Source organism: Plecotus auritus (genome assembly GCF_963455305.1).
Source record: "Plecotus auritus genome assembly, chromosome: 5".
Classification (NCBI taxonomy): Eukaryota; Metazoa; Chordata; class Mammalia; order Chiroptera; family Vespertilionidae; genus Plecotus; species Plecotus auritus.
In genome coordinates, this window is record NC_137776.1 from 92,016,851 (window position 1) to 92,036,366 (window position 19,516).

The window sequence follows — 19,516 nt, forward strand, 5'->3', positions numbered from 1 at the left end:
TTTTATATACATTAATCTTAAAGATTTTTGTTTGTTTTAATTAAAGTACAAAATGAGTTGCTTATCTCTCACTCAAGACCTGGTCTCCTAAAGCAATCATTATTAAATGCGGGGTATCGTTACACTCTTTTCTTTATGCTCTGACAAATATGTTATGGATATTATTGCAATGTTATGAAGAAAGTAGTATTGCATATTGACTCAGATGTGGGCTCTAACGTCAGACTATGCAATTAGAATCCTGCCTCTTACACTTTCTAGTTATGTAATCTTGGGTAAAATTCGTCTTCTCTCAGGCAGTTTCCCGAGCTGCAGAATGGGTACAATCAGAGCTATTACATAATACTTACAGCATGACTAAACGCGGCAATGATCTGAAGCACGTAACAGTCCGTGGCACATAATGAGTGCGTAATAAATGTTAGCTGTTAGTAAACATTAGCTACCATGTATTCATCAGCCTCATTGTTGGCGCCACGTTCTTACCCCAGCTGTTTCTTTTTCTTTTTGCTTTGACATTTAATTTATCATTTTTTTTATTACATGTATCCTTATTTAAATTTTAGCTTTCCGAAACAAGGCAAAGTATAAGTGTTAAAAATAAAAAGAACAAGTGAAACCTTCCTAACACACGGGTCCTCAATCAAAGGTTTAAACGCACCCTTAGAATGCGCAGCCAGCTGCCACTCTGTTCAGGCAATTGATCATCAACAGTGCACAGCTGAAAAATTCACATCATCACAAAAGATGTACGGCCTCTGTCCCAGGACACGGGCTGACAAGGACCACAGAAAGGCATGCAACCTTGGCCCCACATGTAAAATAAGTTAATTTTCTACAGATCTCGTTATCAGTTGGCCCAATAACTACATTACAGCTTCACCATCTTCCTTGTACTGACCACAGGCTGCATGCGAGGCACTGCTGGCGCCTTATGCACACTGGCTACTGAGTCCTTATACTAATGCCATGTAATGGGAATCATCACACCCTTCACAGAGGAGGAAAATTACCTGCTCAAAAGTCTAAGTGGCAGTCAGAGCCCGCCAGCCACAGTCTCCAGCACCAGCTACGCTGCTGCCGCTGTCACTATGGCCCATTACAAAGCCGCCGACTCGAAGTGCAAGCAGTTCCGGAGGTACTTGGAGAAATCAGGAGTGCTGGACATGCTTACCAAGGTATTGGTAGCCTTATATGAAGAACCAGAGAAACCTAATAGTGCTTTGGATTTTTTAAAGCATTACTTAGAAACTGCTACCCCAGAAAATCCAGAAATAGAGCTGCTTCGTCTGGAATTGGCAGAAATGAAAGAGAAATATGAAGCTATTGTAGAAGAAAATAAAAAACTGAAAGCAAGGCTTGCTCAGTATGAACCATTTCAGGAGGAGAAGCATGTCTTTTCAGTTGAAAGGACACTGAAAAATGTTTTGTAAGACTTGAATAGTTTGTATAGTATATAATATTTTCTGAACAGATGCTATAGAACTTATGTGTGTGTGTATATATATATATATATATACATATATATATATATGTTAAATTCACCTATCACACTTTAACTGTTATAAACACATATTCTTATAATCACCAATAAAAACTCAATATTAAAAAAAAGTCTAAGTGGCAGAGCCAGGAGAGAAATCAGACTGATCATACTCAAATCTGAATTATTTCCAGTAGACTCTGCTGCCCTTGCATATGCGTAAACACGCATGCAGAAAAAAAATGCCATTAACTACATATATCAAGGACACTATTTTATTCGACAATACACATAAATTTCCTTGAAGTAACTTTTCCTGTGGTTTTTGTTGTTGTTGTTTCTTGCTTTTGGTTAGTACTGCTCACTGCAGTTTTTCCACTTACAAGAGAGGCAACTGTCTTTTAAAATTATACCAGAAAATGTCCCTCTGTGCAACCAACAGGATAACACTCAGAAAAAACCTGCGGAATATGGACAACTGCTGAACGGATCCATCACTTTGTGGCAACACCACACAGGCTGCCAGAAAAAGAATCACAAGTCACCTAATCTGAACCCAATCATATTTTCTGGGAGATAGGCAAGGGAAATGAGGGGAACCTCCTTTATCTGCCAACACCTTCTCCTCCGGCCCACTTGCCCCAGGGCAGGGCTAACACTGATCAAGCCTAAGGACAGACTAAATCTTCAGTCTATACAGAGAATGTGCTGCCCAGAAAGTGAGGCACAAAAGAGGAGAGAGGCTTCTCTGAACCCTTTTCAACTCCCTCTTCTTGATTCTTGTGGCTTTATTTAATTCTTCTCCATCAAGGCCTCTCAGATATGATGCAATTTAACGGTGAATTATTTCCTATCCTACATTTTACACTGTCCTTTCATCTGCCTTACCTGTCCCCCAATTAGACCATTAAGATAATTAGGGTAGAGGCAAAGGAAGCCTTAGGTCAATAGAAACCCTACAAATTTCAAATACAAGGCAGCACGGCATGAGCCTTGAGACAATAGTGCCCAGGGATAAAGTCCAGACATACTAGACTGAGACAGAGCTAGAGTGCCAAGCAGTGACCATACCCAGTCAGAGCAGAGCTCGGGCCAATCTTTTCCCCTCTGGATACCCAGCCCTCGGTGCAGTATCTGCCACATCATAGTAAGTGTTTAATTCACTACTGCTGCATGAACACCTGGGGAGAGGGGTGTTCAAGCTCCAGAAACATTATTTACTGGCTCTGTCACCGTGAACAAGGTAATTGGTTTATTTGAGCATCAGTCTCAGCTGTAAAATGAGGAGAGCAATATCTACCTAATATGGTAAATATAAGTTAAAAATGAACACATATTTAGCACACTTTCTGGTACATAGTAAATGTCCCATAATCATCTGGGCTATTATTATTATTCCACAATGTTAATACAGGTCCACAATGACGGATCCAAAATACCAAAGATCAGAATTTTTCAAGTTGAAAGAGTGCACATAGCTATATATACACACACACACACACACACACACACACACACACACACACACAATAGTATATACACACACACACACCTTTGAACAGAATTTGGGACAGCAACACACAATCAAACATATTAATACTTTTGCAGTGAAATACGTCCTAAGCAAATAAATAAAGACTGTAATAGTCGCACGTCAGTTCACTTCAAGTCAAATGACAAGTAAAAAACACTAAGTCTCCAGAGCTTTGGGGATTTTAAAACTGAAGAAAGGGCTGTGGGGCTATACTCACAAAAAGCACCCTGTCCCCACTCGGATGTTTGTCCCCACAAAACCCACTAAATGTGCAGGTGACTGCAGTGTTTGGCTGAATAAAAGTTGTCGAGATTAAGTAGGAAAGCTGCTCAGCCTAAGTTTCCCTCATTCCCTCGAGCTGCCACAGCCCAGAAAATGTCACCTTGTCTGAGAAATAGTCTATAAGTTCTCGGCCAACCTGCAGTCATTTCCCCACATCCTTCTGCAACATCTGTGCCAGGCAGGACTCCATGCAAGGTTCCGTGGTGAGTTAAAAAAAAACACAACTCTGCTTGCAAGTGCTATTCTGAAAAAACTAGTCAATCTTCAAAATCTTGGGTTCCCCTTAGCAGCGCTACTACTTTCTTCTATCTTCCCACCAAATTCTGGGTTATCTCCATTACTGCACACACTATACTGTAACCATTTGCTTCTTTATCAATGCTCACCCCCACCTAGACTCTGAGCTCCTTGAAGACAGGAACCAAGTCTTGATAACAATTGCTAATGTCTGAATGTTTATTATGTGCAGGCAAGTGATAAGGTTATGGCATACACTCTCATTTAGTGCTTACAGTCAGTAACTAGATCATGCCAACATCATGGACAAGGAAACTAAAGCTTGGAGAGGTTAAGAAAGCTCATGCAGTGTAGCAAACTCTGTAGGTTAGTTAACACCCATGGTACCTAGGCCCCTGCCTAACCCTCCTAACAGGAGTCTGACACTGTTCACATATTCCCCCTTTCACATGGCCACGTGCATCATTCAGCAGAGGCTGGCCCCCTTCTTAACACAGGAGGTTAAGCATGACAGTCAAAAGCAACCATGGACACCATCCATTTTCCAGTAATGCTGGGGGAGGCACGCGAAGCCATTCTGTGATGTAAAGTCTGCCGGGAGCTTCTGAGAAAGATTTCCTCTCAGGTGAAGACACAGCAGACACTCTTCTTCCCTGACACTGTGGACTTCTTAAATTCTTAGAGGAAATTAATCTATTAATAGTAACTAAGTCGAGGAGAAACCAAGATGGCGGCATAGGTAAACACCTAAACTGCTGCCTCGCACAACAATTTCAAAACTACAACCAAAAGACAGAACAAACACCATCCAGAACCACAGGAAAGCTGGCTGAGTGAAAATTCTACAACTAGAAGGAAAGAGAAAAGCTCACAGAGAATTGGAGGTACGGCAAAGGGTCTTTGTGCGCGCAGAGAGGAAGGGCGGCTGAGAGCCTGGCTGACTTTCTCTGGCGGAAGGGGGAAGGAAGCCCCCGACCGCACTGAACCCCAGTTCTGACTGCACTGAACCCTAGTTCCGGATGAGCCCCTGGGGACCCACGCTCTTACGGGGGGAGTCTGGACTCTCGGGCGGAGACTCGGGAGCTGGGGAAGGCAGAAGTCTGAAGGCGCGGTGTGCCAGTGCGCACAAAGGCTGCGGAAGTTGCCACAGGCTTTCCCTAGTGGAAGGGAGTCAGAGGCTCCTTACTGCACTGAGCCCCAGTTCTGACTGCACTGAACCCCAGTTCCAGGCAAGCCCCTGGGGACCCACGCTCTTGTGGGGGGAATCCAGACTCTCGGGCGGAGACTCGGGAGCTGGGGAAGGCAGAAGTCTGAAGGCGCGCTCGTGCCAGTGCGCACAAAGGCTGCGGAGGTTGCCACAGGCTTTCCCTAGTGGAAGGGAGTCGGAGGCTCCTGACCGCACTGGGCCCCAGTTCTGATTGCACTGAACCCCGGTTCCAGGCGAGCCCCTGGGGACCCACGCTCTTGTGGGGGGAGTCTGGACTCTCGGGCGGAGACTCGGGAGCCAGGGAAGGCAGAGGTCGGCGCGTGCGCGCAAGGGCAAGGCTGCCGGGAAGCCAAGACTGTCTGCTCCACCCTGAGACTCCACCCCATCCAAGCCGAGCACAGAGGCTATTGCAATTTGGCAAGTCTAATCCTATAAGGCTGTCTCCAGCACCGAACTTCTCCCAGCGTAGACGCAGCTGATCCTTACAGCCAACTGGCCTAGAGGTCAATTCCTCCCAGTGATACCAACAACAATCAAGACTTAACTACAACAAGGCTGTACACACAGTCCACAAAGGGGTGCACCAAGAGTGTCCACCTCAGGTTAACTGGGGAGGCCGACCCACTGGGCCATATAGGAAACCTAGCACACAAATTTACCCTACCAACTCAGGGAAGCAATGAAAATGCGGCATCAAAGAAACAGATCACAAACGAAAGAAATGGAGGAAAACAAACGACTGGATATAGAATTCAAAACCACCGTTATAAGGCTTTTCCAGAATATCCTAGAAAAGGCCGATAAATATAACGAGACCCTCGAAGATATGAAAAAGGACCAACTAGAAATTAAACATACACTGACTGAAATAAAAAATATCATACAGAGACCCAAAAACAGACTAGAGGAACACAAGAATCAAGTCAAAGAATTGAAATACAAAGAAGCAAAAAACACTCAACCGAAAAAGCAAAAAGCAAAAAAAAAATCCAAAAAGTTGAAGATAGTGTAAGAAGGCTGTGGGACAACTTCAAGCGTACCAACATCAGAATTATGGGGGTGCCAGAAGAAAAGAGAGAGCAAGATACTGAAAACATATTTGAAGAAATAATGACTGAAAACTTCCCCCACCTGGTGAAAGAAATAGACTTACAAGTCCAGGAAGCCCACAGAACCCCAAACAAAAGGAATCCAAAGAGGACCACACCAAGACACATCATAATTAAAATGCCAAGAGCAAAAGACAAAGAGAGAATATTAAAAGCAGCAAGAGAAAAACAGTTAATTACCTACAAGGGAGCACCCATACGACTGTCAGCTGATTTCTCAACACAAACTATGCAGGCCAGACGGGAGTGGCAAGAAATTTTCAATGTGATGAATAGCAAGAACCTACAACCAAGATTACTCTACCCAGCAAAGCTATCATTCAGAATTGAAGGGAAGATAAAGAGCTTCACAGATAAGAAAAAGCTAAAGGAGTTCATCACCACCAAACCAGTATTATATGAAATGCTGAAAGGTATTCTTAAAGAAGAGGAAGAAGAAAAAATTATGAACAACAAATACATATCTATCAACAAGTGAACCTAAAAATCAAGTGAATTAAAAACCTGAGGAACAGAATAATCTGGTGAATATAGTAGAATCAGGGGCATAGAAAGGGAGTGGACTGATAATTCTCAGGGGAAAGGGGTATGGGAGGTTCATGAAGAGACTGGACAAAAATCATACACCTATGGATGAGGACAGTGGGGGGGAGGTAAGGGCAGAAGGTGGGGTGGGAACTGGGTGGAGGGGAGCTACGGGGGGAAAAAGGAGAAACAATTGTAATAATCTGAATAAAGATTTATTAAAATAAAAAATTAAAAAATTAAAATAAAAAAAATAAAATAAAATAAAAATAGTAACTAAGTCAACTGAGTCCGTTTTTGGTTACTCTCAGACAGAAGCATACTAACTCGTACATAGAGTGGTGGGGCTGTGCTTCCAACATGCACAGGTGACTGCACAGCCCTCAAAAGTGTAACGACTCGAGTCTGACCTCTCAATTCTGTGACACTCCTACCTTCCAGTACCAATGCCACGCAGGTAAGGAGCACCTGTTAACTTCAACTAAGTGAATAAACAGATGGATGAAGTAGAATATAAGCCCAGCTTTTAAATAAATTTTATATCCAGTTGTAGGTGAAATATTAGATTCCTATGTAACACCCTTAATAAGTATAAAGTCTGCTGACTCTTAGACAAGACCAAGGTTTAATGTATTTGGAAAACAGTGTATAATATACTCAAGTAAACAAAGGAATACTGTAAGCACTAGTTTCCAAGTGCAGATAAATCTCAGAAGACTGGGTCAATGAAAAAAGCACAAAAGATTCTGTTTCTGTAAGCCCCTTTCACAATGTCTACAGCACCTACTGGCAACACAACCTTGACCCAAAGGGGCCACCCTCTTGTCAAACTAAAAGCCAACCTAAAGTCATTTCCCCACAGGGGAGTGGGGAGGCAGAGAGAGCGAGACACCTCTTCTGCACTTCAAGTCCAGTCCAGTTTTTATTCATGAAAACTCAGTCCTTGATATGTATGTTCAACCTTCACATCTCAGCTGGTCAGAGGACCCTGCCTGCCCCTTCCACCGGGCAAGGGCATGGAAAGCCTTGGTTTTTGGAACTGAAGTATAAGCTCCAGGCCATCACACAGAACAGTCCCCGAGAAAATCAGGAAGACATTCTTCATTCAGGAAGGGCCACTCAGCAAGATATCATGACCCACCCGGTGTAGGACACAACATTCACTTCTACCCTAAGGCTTGTAAACTTTCCAACTTAAGACCGTCTCTTTACCAGTTCACTTGGCCTTCTCTCAAAGTGCTAAAAGATAACAGTTTTTTATCTCAAACAAAAATCAAAGGAAACTCTACTTCTTCTAGAATGAAATGTCTAAGAGCCATAACCTGACAAGGTGTCTTATTGGAAGCCAAGAAATCATGCTGATTGCTCACAAAGGATTTTTTTCCTAAGGACCAATTCAGATCCACGAAGGCAGCCCAGCCACCTGGAGTGCCTTCTAATGCACAGCTTACCTTGTAATTGCTAGAGTTCACCCAAGAGGTAGCGAGTCCATCCACAAGTTTATCTAACATGGTCTGGTCATGCTCAAGGTCAGCAGACTTCTGTTTGTCTGAGAAATAGTCTATGAGTTCTTGGCCAACCTGCAGTCGTTTCCCCACATCCTTCTGCAACACCTGTGCCAGGCAGGACTCCATGCGAGGCTCCATGGTGAATTCAAATCGAGATGCAGCAAAAGCTAGAGGGCAGTCAGGGTGACACCCTCCCAGTTAATGTACCCGGGAGGTTGCCTCTTTGTTCGCTGAAGGTTACTAAGAGCCTGTGTTTCAAAGATGCAATCCGGGGAATGGCAACAATGCACCATGTGTGTCTGAAGAGCAGCTGGCCAGGATATTAAAAGTTCAATTTAAATAACTAGTAGAAGATACAGGAGTGAATGGCAGAGTGAAGTTCTGGTACTGGGTCTGAAATGCTTCATAATTCAGCAGTCCATTCTGAAAAGTAAGAAAACAACAAATCAGCACAGATAATGTAACACTCAAATGTTATAAAACACTGAATCAAAGACAAAGCTGTTCATGCTGCAGAATCATTTATAATCACAAGTGGAAATGAGAATCAGGAATGCTCGGCAACCATATCAGAATAACATAATCATTATTTTTTTAAGATTTTTAATTGACTTTTTAGAGAGAACGGGAGAGGGAGAGAGAGAGAGAAACATCCATTAAGAGTGAAACATGGATTGGCTTCCTCCCGCACACTCCCTACTAGGGATCAAGCCCACAACTTGGGCATGTGCCCCAATCAGGAATCTAACCAGCGACCATTCACCCAACCAACCACGCACACGGGCCAGGGCCATGATTATTACTGTAATCAGGAAGAACACTGAAGGCCCAAGCAGAGCCAATGGGATACACATTTCGTGGGTTGAGGTTTGTCACAATTTTCTAGCTTATAAATGCACCAGTCGGCAAAACACTCTCTGCTTTAGCTGGCATATTTATTTGTAGCTTAAATTTTGCTTCCCGCCAAAAACTTAACACCATTCTGTGTCTGAAGCTTATTGCCTTCCTCATCGTTTTCTAAAAAACCAAGGGCTGGATATGGGGTGGGCTCCATAGAAACACCATTGACCAAAGTGGTCAGTCTGGTAGCACTGGAAGTCAAAGCCTGTACCTACATCAAACTTCTTGCTTAGCAGCTTTACAACAGTTGAGCGGTAGCCTTTACCACATCCTCTCCACAACAAAGAAAGTAATGAAGGAAAGAAGGAAATCGGCTCATATTCTGATCAGTTATTGACATGGAGCTCTCCACTGACAGACAATTGCTCCACATGGGCCTGGTACTGTTATAAAAGCAGGAGACCTCAAAATCATGTTTGGGGTAGGGCAAAACACATGATACAGGAAAAGTACCACAATCCTTTTCATTAAGTGAACAAGCTGACCATTTAATCTACAGCTGCTGAAGCAACTGTACACACTTCCTACGTCAATTCCTTTCATTCTCACCTAAGAAGACCCATAGAAAGCCTACCTTCCAGATGCAGCACCCCTGACACTGCTAAAGAGAGATTTCTGTACAGCAACCCTGCAGCCCAACTCCCAGGGCTCCAGCAGGGAAAGCTGAACTATTACACCAAGTAAGTTCAAAGGCTGTGCATGGCAGCTCTTCCACTCTGCGCACAGTAATTCTTTCCCTAGCATCACCCAACCTCATCCCCCCTCTCAGTACACGCAGCTCAATGGACTTTCCCAGTTCCAGAATCAGAGATTTTTTTAAAACTATGTTTTATTGATTTTTTACAGAGAGAAAGGGAGAGGGATAGAGAGTTAGAAACATCGATGAGAGAGAAACATCGATCAGCTGCCTCCTGCACACCCCCCTACTGGGGATGTGCCCGCAATCAAGGTACATGCCCTTGACCGGAATCGAACCTGGGACCTTTCAGTCTGCAGGCCGACGCTCTATCCACTGAGCCAAACCGGTCCAGTGGTCGGCAAACTCATTAGTCAACAGAGCCAAATATCAACAGTACAATAATTGAAATTTCTTTTGAGAGCCAAATTTTTTAAACTTAAACTTCTTCTAACGCCACTTCTTCAAAATAGACTCACCCAGGCCGTGGTATTTTGTGGAAGAGCCACACTCAAGGGACCAAAGAGCCGCATGTGGCTTGCGAGCCGCGGTTTGCCGACCACTGGGTTAGGCGAATCAGAGATTTTTTATAACAGGAATCATGTAAGTCAGTAAGGAAAATGCTCCCTGGAAGCCCCAGGTGTGTGCTTGCCCGACTCTTGCTTTACTGCTTCTAACAATGCAGCAGGCTGGGGACGGGGAATAAAACTCACCATCTCACATGGCAAGCCTTTCTTAAAAGGAGGAGGCATCTGCTTTCCAGTCATTTCCACTCCCTGGAACTAATCCCTCCCTCACAAGAAGGATCTTAGATACATAAAAGCAGCTATTACCTTCTTTCCAATTTTGAGTTCAAACAAAGTATCTCCAGTTCCTTAATAGCTCATAAGTTGGACTAAAGAAGGTATCAGTGATACAGGAAACAGGAGAAACCAACAGAACCTTTTCTTTCTAGGCCCAATATTAGCCCAAGAAGCAGATCAAACAAGGCTGGGTTTGTGAAATGGCCACAAATTCTTTGCTACTCCTCCCCAACCAAGGCATAGTCTGTCACGCCCACAGTGACTCTACAACTGGTCCCGAGACTTGCTGTGGCCACTTGGAAATCAGCACTGCAAAGCAAGCAGAGGTTTGACAGCAAGCACTGGAGCCCCCTCAGAATGCCGCCTGAGACTACCATGCTGCCAGGAAGCTGCTCTAGCTTCCAAAACGTGAGAGGCCATGTTCTCCAGCCCACCTCCAAAAGCAACGGTCAGGCCTGAGCGAGGCCAGTTGGGACCGGCAGCCATTCATCGGACTGCAGCTACGCAAACCACTCTAAGGAGACCAGCAGAAAAACCACCTAGTCAAACCACACCAAGAGATAACTGAGCCACTCCTTCCTCCCCTAAACATCTACCTGTCATTCTCAATGGGAAGAATCCCATGTCTTTACTCCTTCAAGGAGTCTAAAATCAACCGGCACTAACCAATAATGATGATAACACCATTTTAAAGAATCTACCTCAGGTGTCAGCTTCCATGCTGGGCAATGTATACATACCATCTCTAATTCTCCAACCAACTCTATAAATACATATTGATCCCTATTTTACAGATGAAGGAACTGAGGCAAAGGTAAGTGACTTTCCAAGGCCGCATGCCCAGTGAGTTTCCTCTCCCCACCTTCAACCCTTTGCTATTACAAGTCTGGCCTACAAGTCAGGCCTAGTTCTGTGCTGACTCAGAGAAAGGAGGTCAGACTTCGTGCCTGCCTGGGAAGAACAGGGCAAGAGAGCCAAGCCTCCATTCCAGGGAGAAAAATGATCCCGCTCAGTCTAGTCCAAGAGTGCCTTATAAAATATATGTAATATAAAAGTTCTCCACTAGATTTCTAGCACACTCAAAAACTGGTCCCAAATTCCCACGAACCACATGCACAGAATAAAAGCCCTGAAAGCCCTAGGCATTGCGCAGACTGGGGCCCCTATTTCCTCTTCTTTTTCTTAATTTTTTTTAAAAAAAAAAAAAAGGGAACGGATAATCCTCTCTTATTCTTACTAAACTGGATTTTTGGTACCTTTTTCCCATGCTTTCGAGCATGTTCTCCATCTCAGGTATTCAGGGACTATCAGTCACACGGTACCAAATTCACAGAGTACAAGAGTACAAGACCTCCTTTCCACTGCTGCCCAGCCATCCGGTTTCCCTGCCTAAGAGCAAATAATGGCCCCTTTTCTGTGTCTTTTTACAGACATTTTTAGATACATAAGCAAATAATTATGCATTCTGCTCTCAGAACCTCCCCACCCCAGGAAGAAGTTTCTAAGCATTTACAATTGAATCATAAAAAGAGATCGAAAGCAAACTGACAAATATATAGGCAAAACTTCACATAGCAACAAAATTACATAAAGATTTTATATTTTAAGTAATTCAGAAAACTTAGAAAATAAACAAGAGAGGATTTGGAGGACTTAGAAAAGGAGGTGCAGGAAGATTTCGAAGATGACCCAGGAGGAGGAAGTAAAAATATTTTCCTTCCACCTACATCCTGCCCGGGTTCCCTACCAGGACATCCTGCCCGGTTTCCCTACCAGGACATCCTGCACAGGTTCTCTACTATGGAAGAGTGCAAAAAGGAAACTGAGGTCTGAAGTTCACCTGGAACCAGGAATCACAGCAGTTACCTATGGGTGAGCTAAATAAAAATGAGGTATGTTATGTGTATGGCATTACTAGAAGGCCCTGGGATACAAAAACAAACAGGACACAGCCAGGGCCCAAGGTGAGCTTCCAGACTAGTTCGTTCACCAGTGGGGTCCCTTGGCCTAGCCAGCAACCAGGGCCGATCGGGCCAATTGGGGCCAGCTGGCTGGGGGGAGGGACCATGGGAGGTTGGCTGTGGGAGCCCAATGACCACCAGGGGGCAGCTCCTGCATTGTGAATCTGCCCCCTGGTGGTCAGTGCACATCATAGCTACTGGCCAGTAGGCTGGTCGGCCAGTTTTTCGGTAGCTTAGGCTTTTATTTACACACACACACACACACACACACACACATAGACTAGAGGCCCAGTGCACAAAATCTGTGCATGGGTAGGGTCCCTAGGCCTGGCTGGCAATCAGGGCCAATCAATGCTTTCCGGCTGCCAGCTGGGGCCTTTCTTCGTTCCACACTGCCCCTTGGTGGTCAGCGCACTTCATAGCGAACGTTCGAACTCCAGAGGGGACAATTTAAATATTAGTCTTTTATAATATAGGAATTAGAACCTAAACCTTTTTAGATTTAGAACCTAAACCAGAACAATAGCCAACTCTTCTGCAGGCCAAGAGGCAGAAGTTAAAAAGTACCATCTTCAACAAGAATGAATAAGACAGTCTAATGAAAAGAGCAATAAGGTTGAGAATCCTGCCTTCTGGTCTTGACTGCCACCTCAGCATAGCACTCTGGGGAATACTGACTCCACATACACTAACCAAGAGTTAAGGCTGGAAAGAGGTTGCAGAAGGTATCTCTAGCCCCTGACTCATCATAACCACTCTGTGGAACTCAGGCACACAACTATCGAGTATTAAAGGTGGCGAATGGGGAGAACAGAACCAACCGCAAGCTCTGCAACTTCTTAGTCTACTGTAGACTTCTCCGTAAGTTATAAGTTAAAAGTAGGACCATTTTTATTGGGTGGCTTAAAAAGGTTTTTCTCATACGTCTGTGGGTTGGTTGGGTTCAAATGGGAGATTCTGCTAATCTTCCTTAGAACATTTATGCAGCTGCTGTCATCTGCCAGCTTCATGAGGGCTGAAGACTTTACAGTGGCATCGTTCACATGTCTGAGGCATTGATATGGCTGCTGGCTGGACATCCTGCCATGCATGATCTCTAACCATGTGCGAGTACAGCGCAAGTTCAATACATAGTGGGTGAAGCACTCCAAAACAGCAAAGTGGGAACCTGCCAGGACTGTCAAGGCCTAGGATCCACAACTTGTAAATCATGCCTGCTACATTCTACTGGTCGAGGCAAGTCACTCATCATATATCACACCTCACTGCAGAAGCTACAAAAGAAATAACTATAGTTTTTTTTCACAACGGGTTTGCCACCAGAACACAGGTGTCATGAAAACCACCAACTCAAACCCAAAATGGGAAAAGACTCATATCAACATCACTGTCATTAGACACGTACATTCCACCAAGTCTACCACTACTGGCCATCTGATCTACAAATGTGGTGGGATCGACAAAAGAACCACTGAAAAATTTGAGGAGGCTGCGGAGATTCGGAAGGGCTCCTTCAAGTATGCCGGGGTCTTGGATAAACTGAAAGCTGAACGTGAGCGAGGTATCACCATTGATATCTCCCGTGGAAATTCGAGACCAGCAAGTAATATGTGAACATCATAGATGGCCCAGGACACAGAGACTTCATCAAAACATGGTTACAGGCCCATCTCAGGCTGACTGTTGTCCTGATTGTTGTTGCTGGTGTTGGTGAATTTGAAGTAGGCATCTCCAAGAATGGGCAGACCCGTGAGCATGCCCTTCTGGCCTACATAGTGGGTGTGAAACAACTGATTGTTGATGTTAACAAAATGGATCCCACTGAGCTGCCCTACAGCGAGAAAAGGTAAAAGGAAATTGTTAAAGAAGTCAGCACCTACATTAAGAAAATTGGCTACAATTCTCACATAGTAGCATTTGTGCCAATTTCTCATTGGAATGATGACAACATGCTGGAGCCAAGTATTAATATGCCTTGGTTCAAGGGATGGAAAGTCACCCATAAAGATGGCAATGCCAGTGGAACCACACAGCTTGAAGCTCTGGATTGCATCCTGCCACCAACTCGTCCAACTGACAAGCCCCTGTGTCTGCCCCTCCAGGATGTCTACCAAATTGGTGGTATTGGTACTGTCCCTGTAGGCCAAGTGGAAACTGGTGTTCTCAAATCCGGCAGGTGGTCACCTTTGCTCCAGTCAATGTTACAACTGAAGTAAAGTCTGCTGAAATACACCATGAAGCGTGGAGTGAAGCTCTTCCTGAGGACAACGTGGGCTTCAACTCCAAGAACTTGCCTGTCAAAGATGTTCGCCGAGGCAATGTGGCTGGTGACAGCAAAAATGACCCACCAATGGAAGCAGCTGGCTTCACACCTGAGATGATTATCCTGAACCATCCAGGTCAGATATGCACCAATGCTGGATGGTCACACAGCTCATGTTGCTTGCAAATTTGCTGAACTGAAGAAGATTGATCGTCGTTCTGGGGAAAAGCTGGAAGATGGATGGCCCTAAGTTTTTGAAATCTGGTGATGCTGCCCTTATCGATATGGTTCCTGGCAAGTCCATATGTGTTGAGAGCTTCTCTGACTACCCTCTTCTGAGCCGTTTTACTGTTCGTGACATGAGACAGAAAAGTTGCTGTGGGTGTCATCAAAGCAGTGGACAAGAAGGCAGCTGGAGCTGGCAAAGCCACCAAGTCTGCCCAGAAAGCTCAGAAAGACAAATGGTATCATCCCCATACCAGCCACCCCCGTCTTACTCAGTGTTGGGAGAACGGTCTTAGAACTGTTTGTCTCAACTGGCCATTTAAGTTTAATAGTAAAAGGCTGGCTAATGATTGCAATCATGGTAAAACCTTCAGAAGGAAAGGAGATGTCTTGTGGACCATTTGGTTCTTTTGTGTGTGTGGCAGTTTTTAAGTTATTAGTTTCTAAAATCAGTACTTTTTAACTAAAACAACTTGACCAAATATCTGTCACAGAATGTTCAGAGCCATTATTAAAAGAAAAAAAAATGTTTTAAAGAAGTAACTATAGTCTATGACTTAACGTGAAAGTGCTTCCAACTTTCTTGGAGACAACATACAGAAAGCTTGTCAATATAAGAACTCAACACAAACATAGGATGCCAATTCCACAGGAAGAATGTTGCACCTGCCAAATAAGGGGTATTAAGTACGTGCTGTGGTCCTATTAGAGAAGGGATGGATCCAGAAGATCCAGAATGACCAAGTCAAAACTATATAAACAAGATTCAGTTTGAACTCTGTCTTAAAATGTGGATAGAATGTGCACCCATTAGTTAATGGCACTTAATGGGGGAGGGAGGAGCATAAGCAAACGAGGTGGGACCTTGTGAATGATTGAGGGAAGAAGTGTGGTAAGGCAGAGACAATGAGATACCTGTGAGATAGGTAGGCATTAGCACTGCTACTTGGAAGATAAGGAAATAAACCTCAGAAAGGTTAGAATTAAAAAGAACACTGCCTGGGGTTTTTAAGCTAGTAATTATCAGGCAGTTATTAAAAGCCAGATCAACCTGCCCCAAAGTTTGTATTCTTTCCACAATTCTACATCATTCTACTACTGCCTCATTGAAGTCCAAAGCATGGGCATGCAATAATTAAAAATGAAAATGTTACCCAGCCAGCGAGGCATGGACCTATGAACCAGAAGGTCATGGTTCAATTCCCAGTCAGGGCACATGCCCGGGTTGTGGGCTCAATCCCCAGTGTGGGGCATGCAGGAGGCAGCCGATCAATGGTTCTCTCTCATCACTGATGTTGCTGTATCTCTCTTCCTCTCCCTTCCTCTCTGAAATCAATAAAAATATTTTTTTAATGAAAATGTTAAAGAGCTATATGTAGAACGTGGGGCATGAGAAGTAGGGGATTAAAAATGTGAACCCTGAGAAAGAAGACCCTACTAAAAAGAGCTCTGGTGGCTAATTTTAAAAAAAGAAAAATAGAGCCTAACAGCCATTTCTACACGGGAACCTTTCATACAACTACACTTCAGGAACAAGCCTGCACTGAACTACATGCCTCTATGCTAAGCTGCCTGCCTGCCTGCCTGCACTGTGCTTCTGACAAGTGAGCCAGCCTTTATAAAGGAGTTCCTGGAATCCTATTTCAACCAATAGGACTGAGGCTTTCCCTATCCAATCGCAGCTTCACAGCTCCAACCAACCAGAGTGACTCTCTTCTGATCAATCAAGCCAGTGCCTCTTGGACCCCCAATCAAATTATGATGATTTAGAGTCCTCATTTGCATGAAGACAAACCAGTCAGGGACCAGCAGGGGTGGGGGAGTGACTTCTGACTATATAAGCCAGCCCCACTCTGGCTTTGAGAGCACTACTCTCCCCTCCCCCTTTCCTATCATCACCACCCACCTGCCAAGAATGCTCCTGAGAATAAAACAGAGCCAACCAACAAAGGCCAGAGCAGACCAGCATAGCACATGACACAGACCACGCAGAGCAGAACTGCCTAACTGGAGAGGGGCCTGGTTCCAGGGCCGCCTCACAGCCATGTTGTTTCACAACTGAGCTGCACCATAGCCGTGCTGTATCGAAATTGAGCTGTTCTGCACTGAATAAAGTTTCCTTCTTCACCGCACTTCAAATAGGGGATTCCTGTTGGCACTAAATTGACTCCAACGACTATGAATTGACAAAAACAAGAAACAATAAAAAATAAAGCACTTATGAAGCTTAAGTAAAATAATATTCTATATCATAGTATCAAGAAGTACATTTAGCCCAGCCAGTGTGGCCCAGAGCGTCAACCCATGAACCAGAAAGTCACAGTTCGATTCCCAGTCAGGAAACATGCCTAGGTTGCTGGCTTGATCCCCAGAGTAGGGGTCGTGCAGGAGACAGCCAATCAATGATTCTCATCACTGATGTTTCTATCTTTCTCTCCTCCCTTCCTCTCTGAAATCGATAAAAACATAATTACAAAAAGTACAATTTAAATTACTAGCACCAGTTAATCAATGACAACATCAAAAATCTCCCTAGAAAATATAAAGAAGGCAGGCGTCCTATCTAATAAAAGACTAATATGCAAATTAACCGTCACTCTGCTACAAAGATGGCGGCACCCATAGCGCCAGGGCAGGACACTGGCGTTGCCGCCCTGGTGACAGAAAGCGGGCGCTGGGCCAGGGGCGTGCTCAGAGCCGCTGCGCATGGCTCAGGGCAAGCCCCCACCCAGCCCAGCAGACAGAAGCCCAGCTGACAGAACGCGGGGCTGCTGGGCTGGGGGCATGCCCCCAGCGGCCCCTGCAGTGTGGCTTGGGGCATGCCCCTAGCCCAGTGGACCGAAGCCCTGCAGACACAATGCAGGGGGTCCTCTGCGCATAAGCTTCAGAGGAAACACCTTTTCTGAAGGCTCATTGGCTAAGCTTCCTGTAAGCTGCCTCTCACAGTGTTCTTGGTAACTTGAGTAATAAGAATCCAAGAAGGTAATCTAGGGTTTTTCCACCACACTCCTAGAGGAAAAACTAAGGTCTGCTGCTGGAGGGGCTAAGAAATGTCATATCCTACCCTAGCCAGTTTGGCTCAGTGGATAGAGCCTCGGCCTGCAAACCGCAGGGTCCAGGTTCAATTCGGATCAAGGGCATGCACCTAGGTTGCAGGCTCCTCCCTGGCCAGGGCCCAGGCCAGGGCTCATGCAGGAGGCAACCAATCGAAGTGTCCCTCTCACATTGATGTTTCTCTCTGTCTTTCCCTCTCCCTTCCAAGCTCTCTAAAAATCAATGGAAACATATCCTCAGGTGAGGATAAAAAAGAAAGAAAGAAAAGAAATGTCATATCCTATGAAAGACACATCTTGAAAATGCCTAAAGAAAGTTGTCATTTTTTCATGATGCAGGGACTGGAGTCCGTGTTGATGAAAACACATTGGCGGCTGCGACAATGGCAGTAGCAGCGGGGTGATGGGGCTGGCGCCTTCCCCTGATCAGCCCAGTCACCTCCCGCAGAGAAAGGCCAGACTGCGGCTTAGGCCCGCTCCCTGTCAGTAGGACATCTCCTGAGGGCTCCCTGTCTGTGAGAGAGGGCAGGCTTGGCTGAGGGACCACCCCCCTCCAGTGCACGAATTTCATGCACCGGGCCTCTAGTAATACATTAATAGCCAACTTAGGGAGCCAGGAATTAGAGTTTAGTCACACTAAGTCAAAAGTGGTGTGTTTCTATCAATAAGACTCCGCATTACAATGATTTTTATAATTATAATACGGTTTGAAATTTTAAAAAGACACTGCCTTGCCCTGCCAGCAATAAGTCTCTGTTCTTATTCTATCTGTTACTTCTGTTCTTTCCCTTTCCTTCTCGTTCCTCCCACAGCCCCAATCACTTTCAAGCTCACACACTCACTCAGTGAATAAACATTTACTCTGAGCCAAGTTATGTATACACTATGCTAACTACTGGAAGTCACAGAATGTAAGACTTGGTCAAGGTCCCAAAGGAGGTGGTTGCCTGGAAAGAGACTGAAATGCAAACAGTTGCAACAGTACTGGGACAAGTCCTAAACCAGATGGGTGTAGAGGTGTTGTGTAGATGGCAGAGAAAGGAATATAAAATGCTGCCTGAAGGAATCCAGCCAGGAATGTCAAAGATGCGACCAGGCAGATACATCCCTGGCTTTCACCATGTACATATGCAGCCACCCACCTCCCTATCTCCTCTGATTTTCCTTAGTGGCTTCAACATCCAAGTGGACGACAACACCCCCTCCTTTTCACCTCCTCAGACCTTTCGTGTTTCAGCTGTCTGCTCTCAGGCATCAGCAACATCTCCTTGTCTCTCAGTTCCCACTTTCCAACCTCAACTGCCCATCCTTCTAGCTCTTTTTTTTAAGCACATGGCCCCAACCTCTTCAATTCCATAAACTCCTTCCCAATTTCACTTTCCTGTTAGTCTGGATTAAACAGGTGTTAATAGCTTGAAACTAACCTCAACTTTCTCTGTACTATAATAGCTGCCCAGCAAAGCCGAACCTTGGATGAACTCGACACAATCAGCTGCCTTCTCGCGCCTGCAGAAAACAGTCGATCATTGGTAGAGAACACAAACACACATATGCACATCTCAAACTTCAAAAGACCTTCAACACCACCCAGCATTCCAACTCGAGTTCTCTAGGAAATTTGCTTGCCCTTCAAAATGACTTCCCCATCTTCTTAAGCACCAATCTATCCCACTCTGTAGCTCTCTCCTGATATTCTAACCTCCTACGCCCCTGGTCGGCAAACTGCGGCTCGCGAGCCACATGGGTCTCT

General features: G+C 44.8%; 2 protein-coding genes and 1 pseudogene across 5 annotated transcripts in view; 2 read left to right on the top strand and 1 right to left on the bottom strand.

Annotated features, from left to right (window-relative positions):
* Positions 1 to 19,516, bottom strand: part of CLASP1 (cytoplasmic linker associated protein 1) — a 273,357-nt gene that overhangs the window by 222,507 nt on the left and 31,334 nt on the right. For all 3 annotated transcript variants that reach the window (XM_080667648.1, XM_080667647.1, XM_080667646.1), the window contains exon 2: positions 7,829 to 8,308. In XM_080667648.1, the coding sequence (XP_080523774.1) occupies positions 7,829 to 8,023 (195 nt within the window). In that variant the 5' untranslated portion in view covers positions 8,024 to 8,308. The remainder of the gene's footprint in view (positions 1 to 7,828; positions 8,309 to 19,516) is intronic.
* On the top strand, positions 516 to 1,433 carry LOC308249537 (c-Myc-binding protein-like; the record flags this gene model as incomplete). Its single annotated transcript, XM_080671113.1, has 1 exon — positions 516 to 1,433. Exon 1 carries the CDS (start codon positions 975 to 977, stop codon positions 1,431 to 1,433), a length of 459 nt encoding a protein of 152 aa, XP_080527239.1. The 5' UTR covers positions 516 to 974.
* On the top strand, positions 13,561 to 16,987 carry LOC308248251 (elongation factor 1-alpha 1-like; annotated as a pseudogene). Its single transcript has 2 exons — positions 13,561 to 14,952; positions 16,969 to 16,987. The product of its transcript is annotated as an elongation factor 1-alpha 1-like (transcript).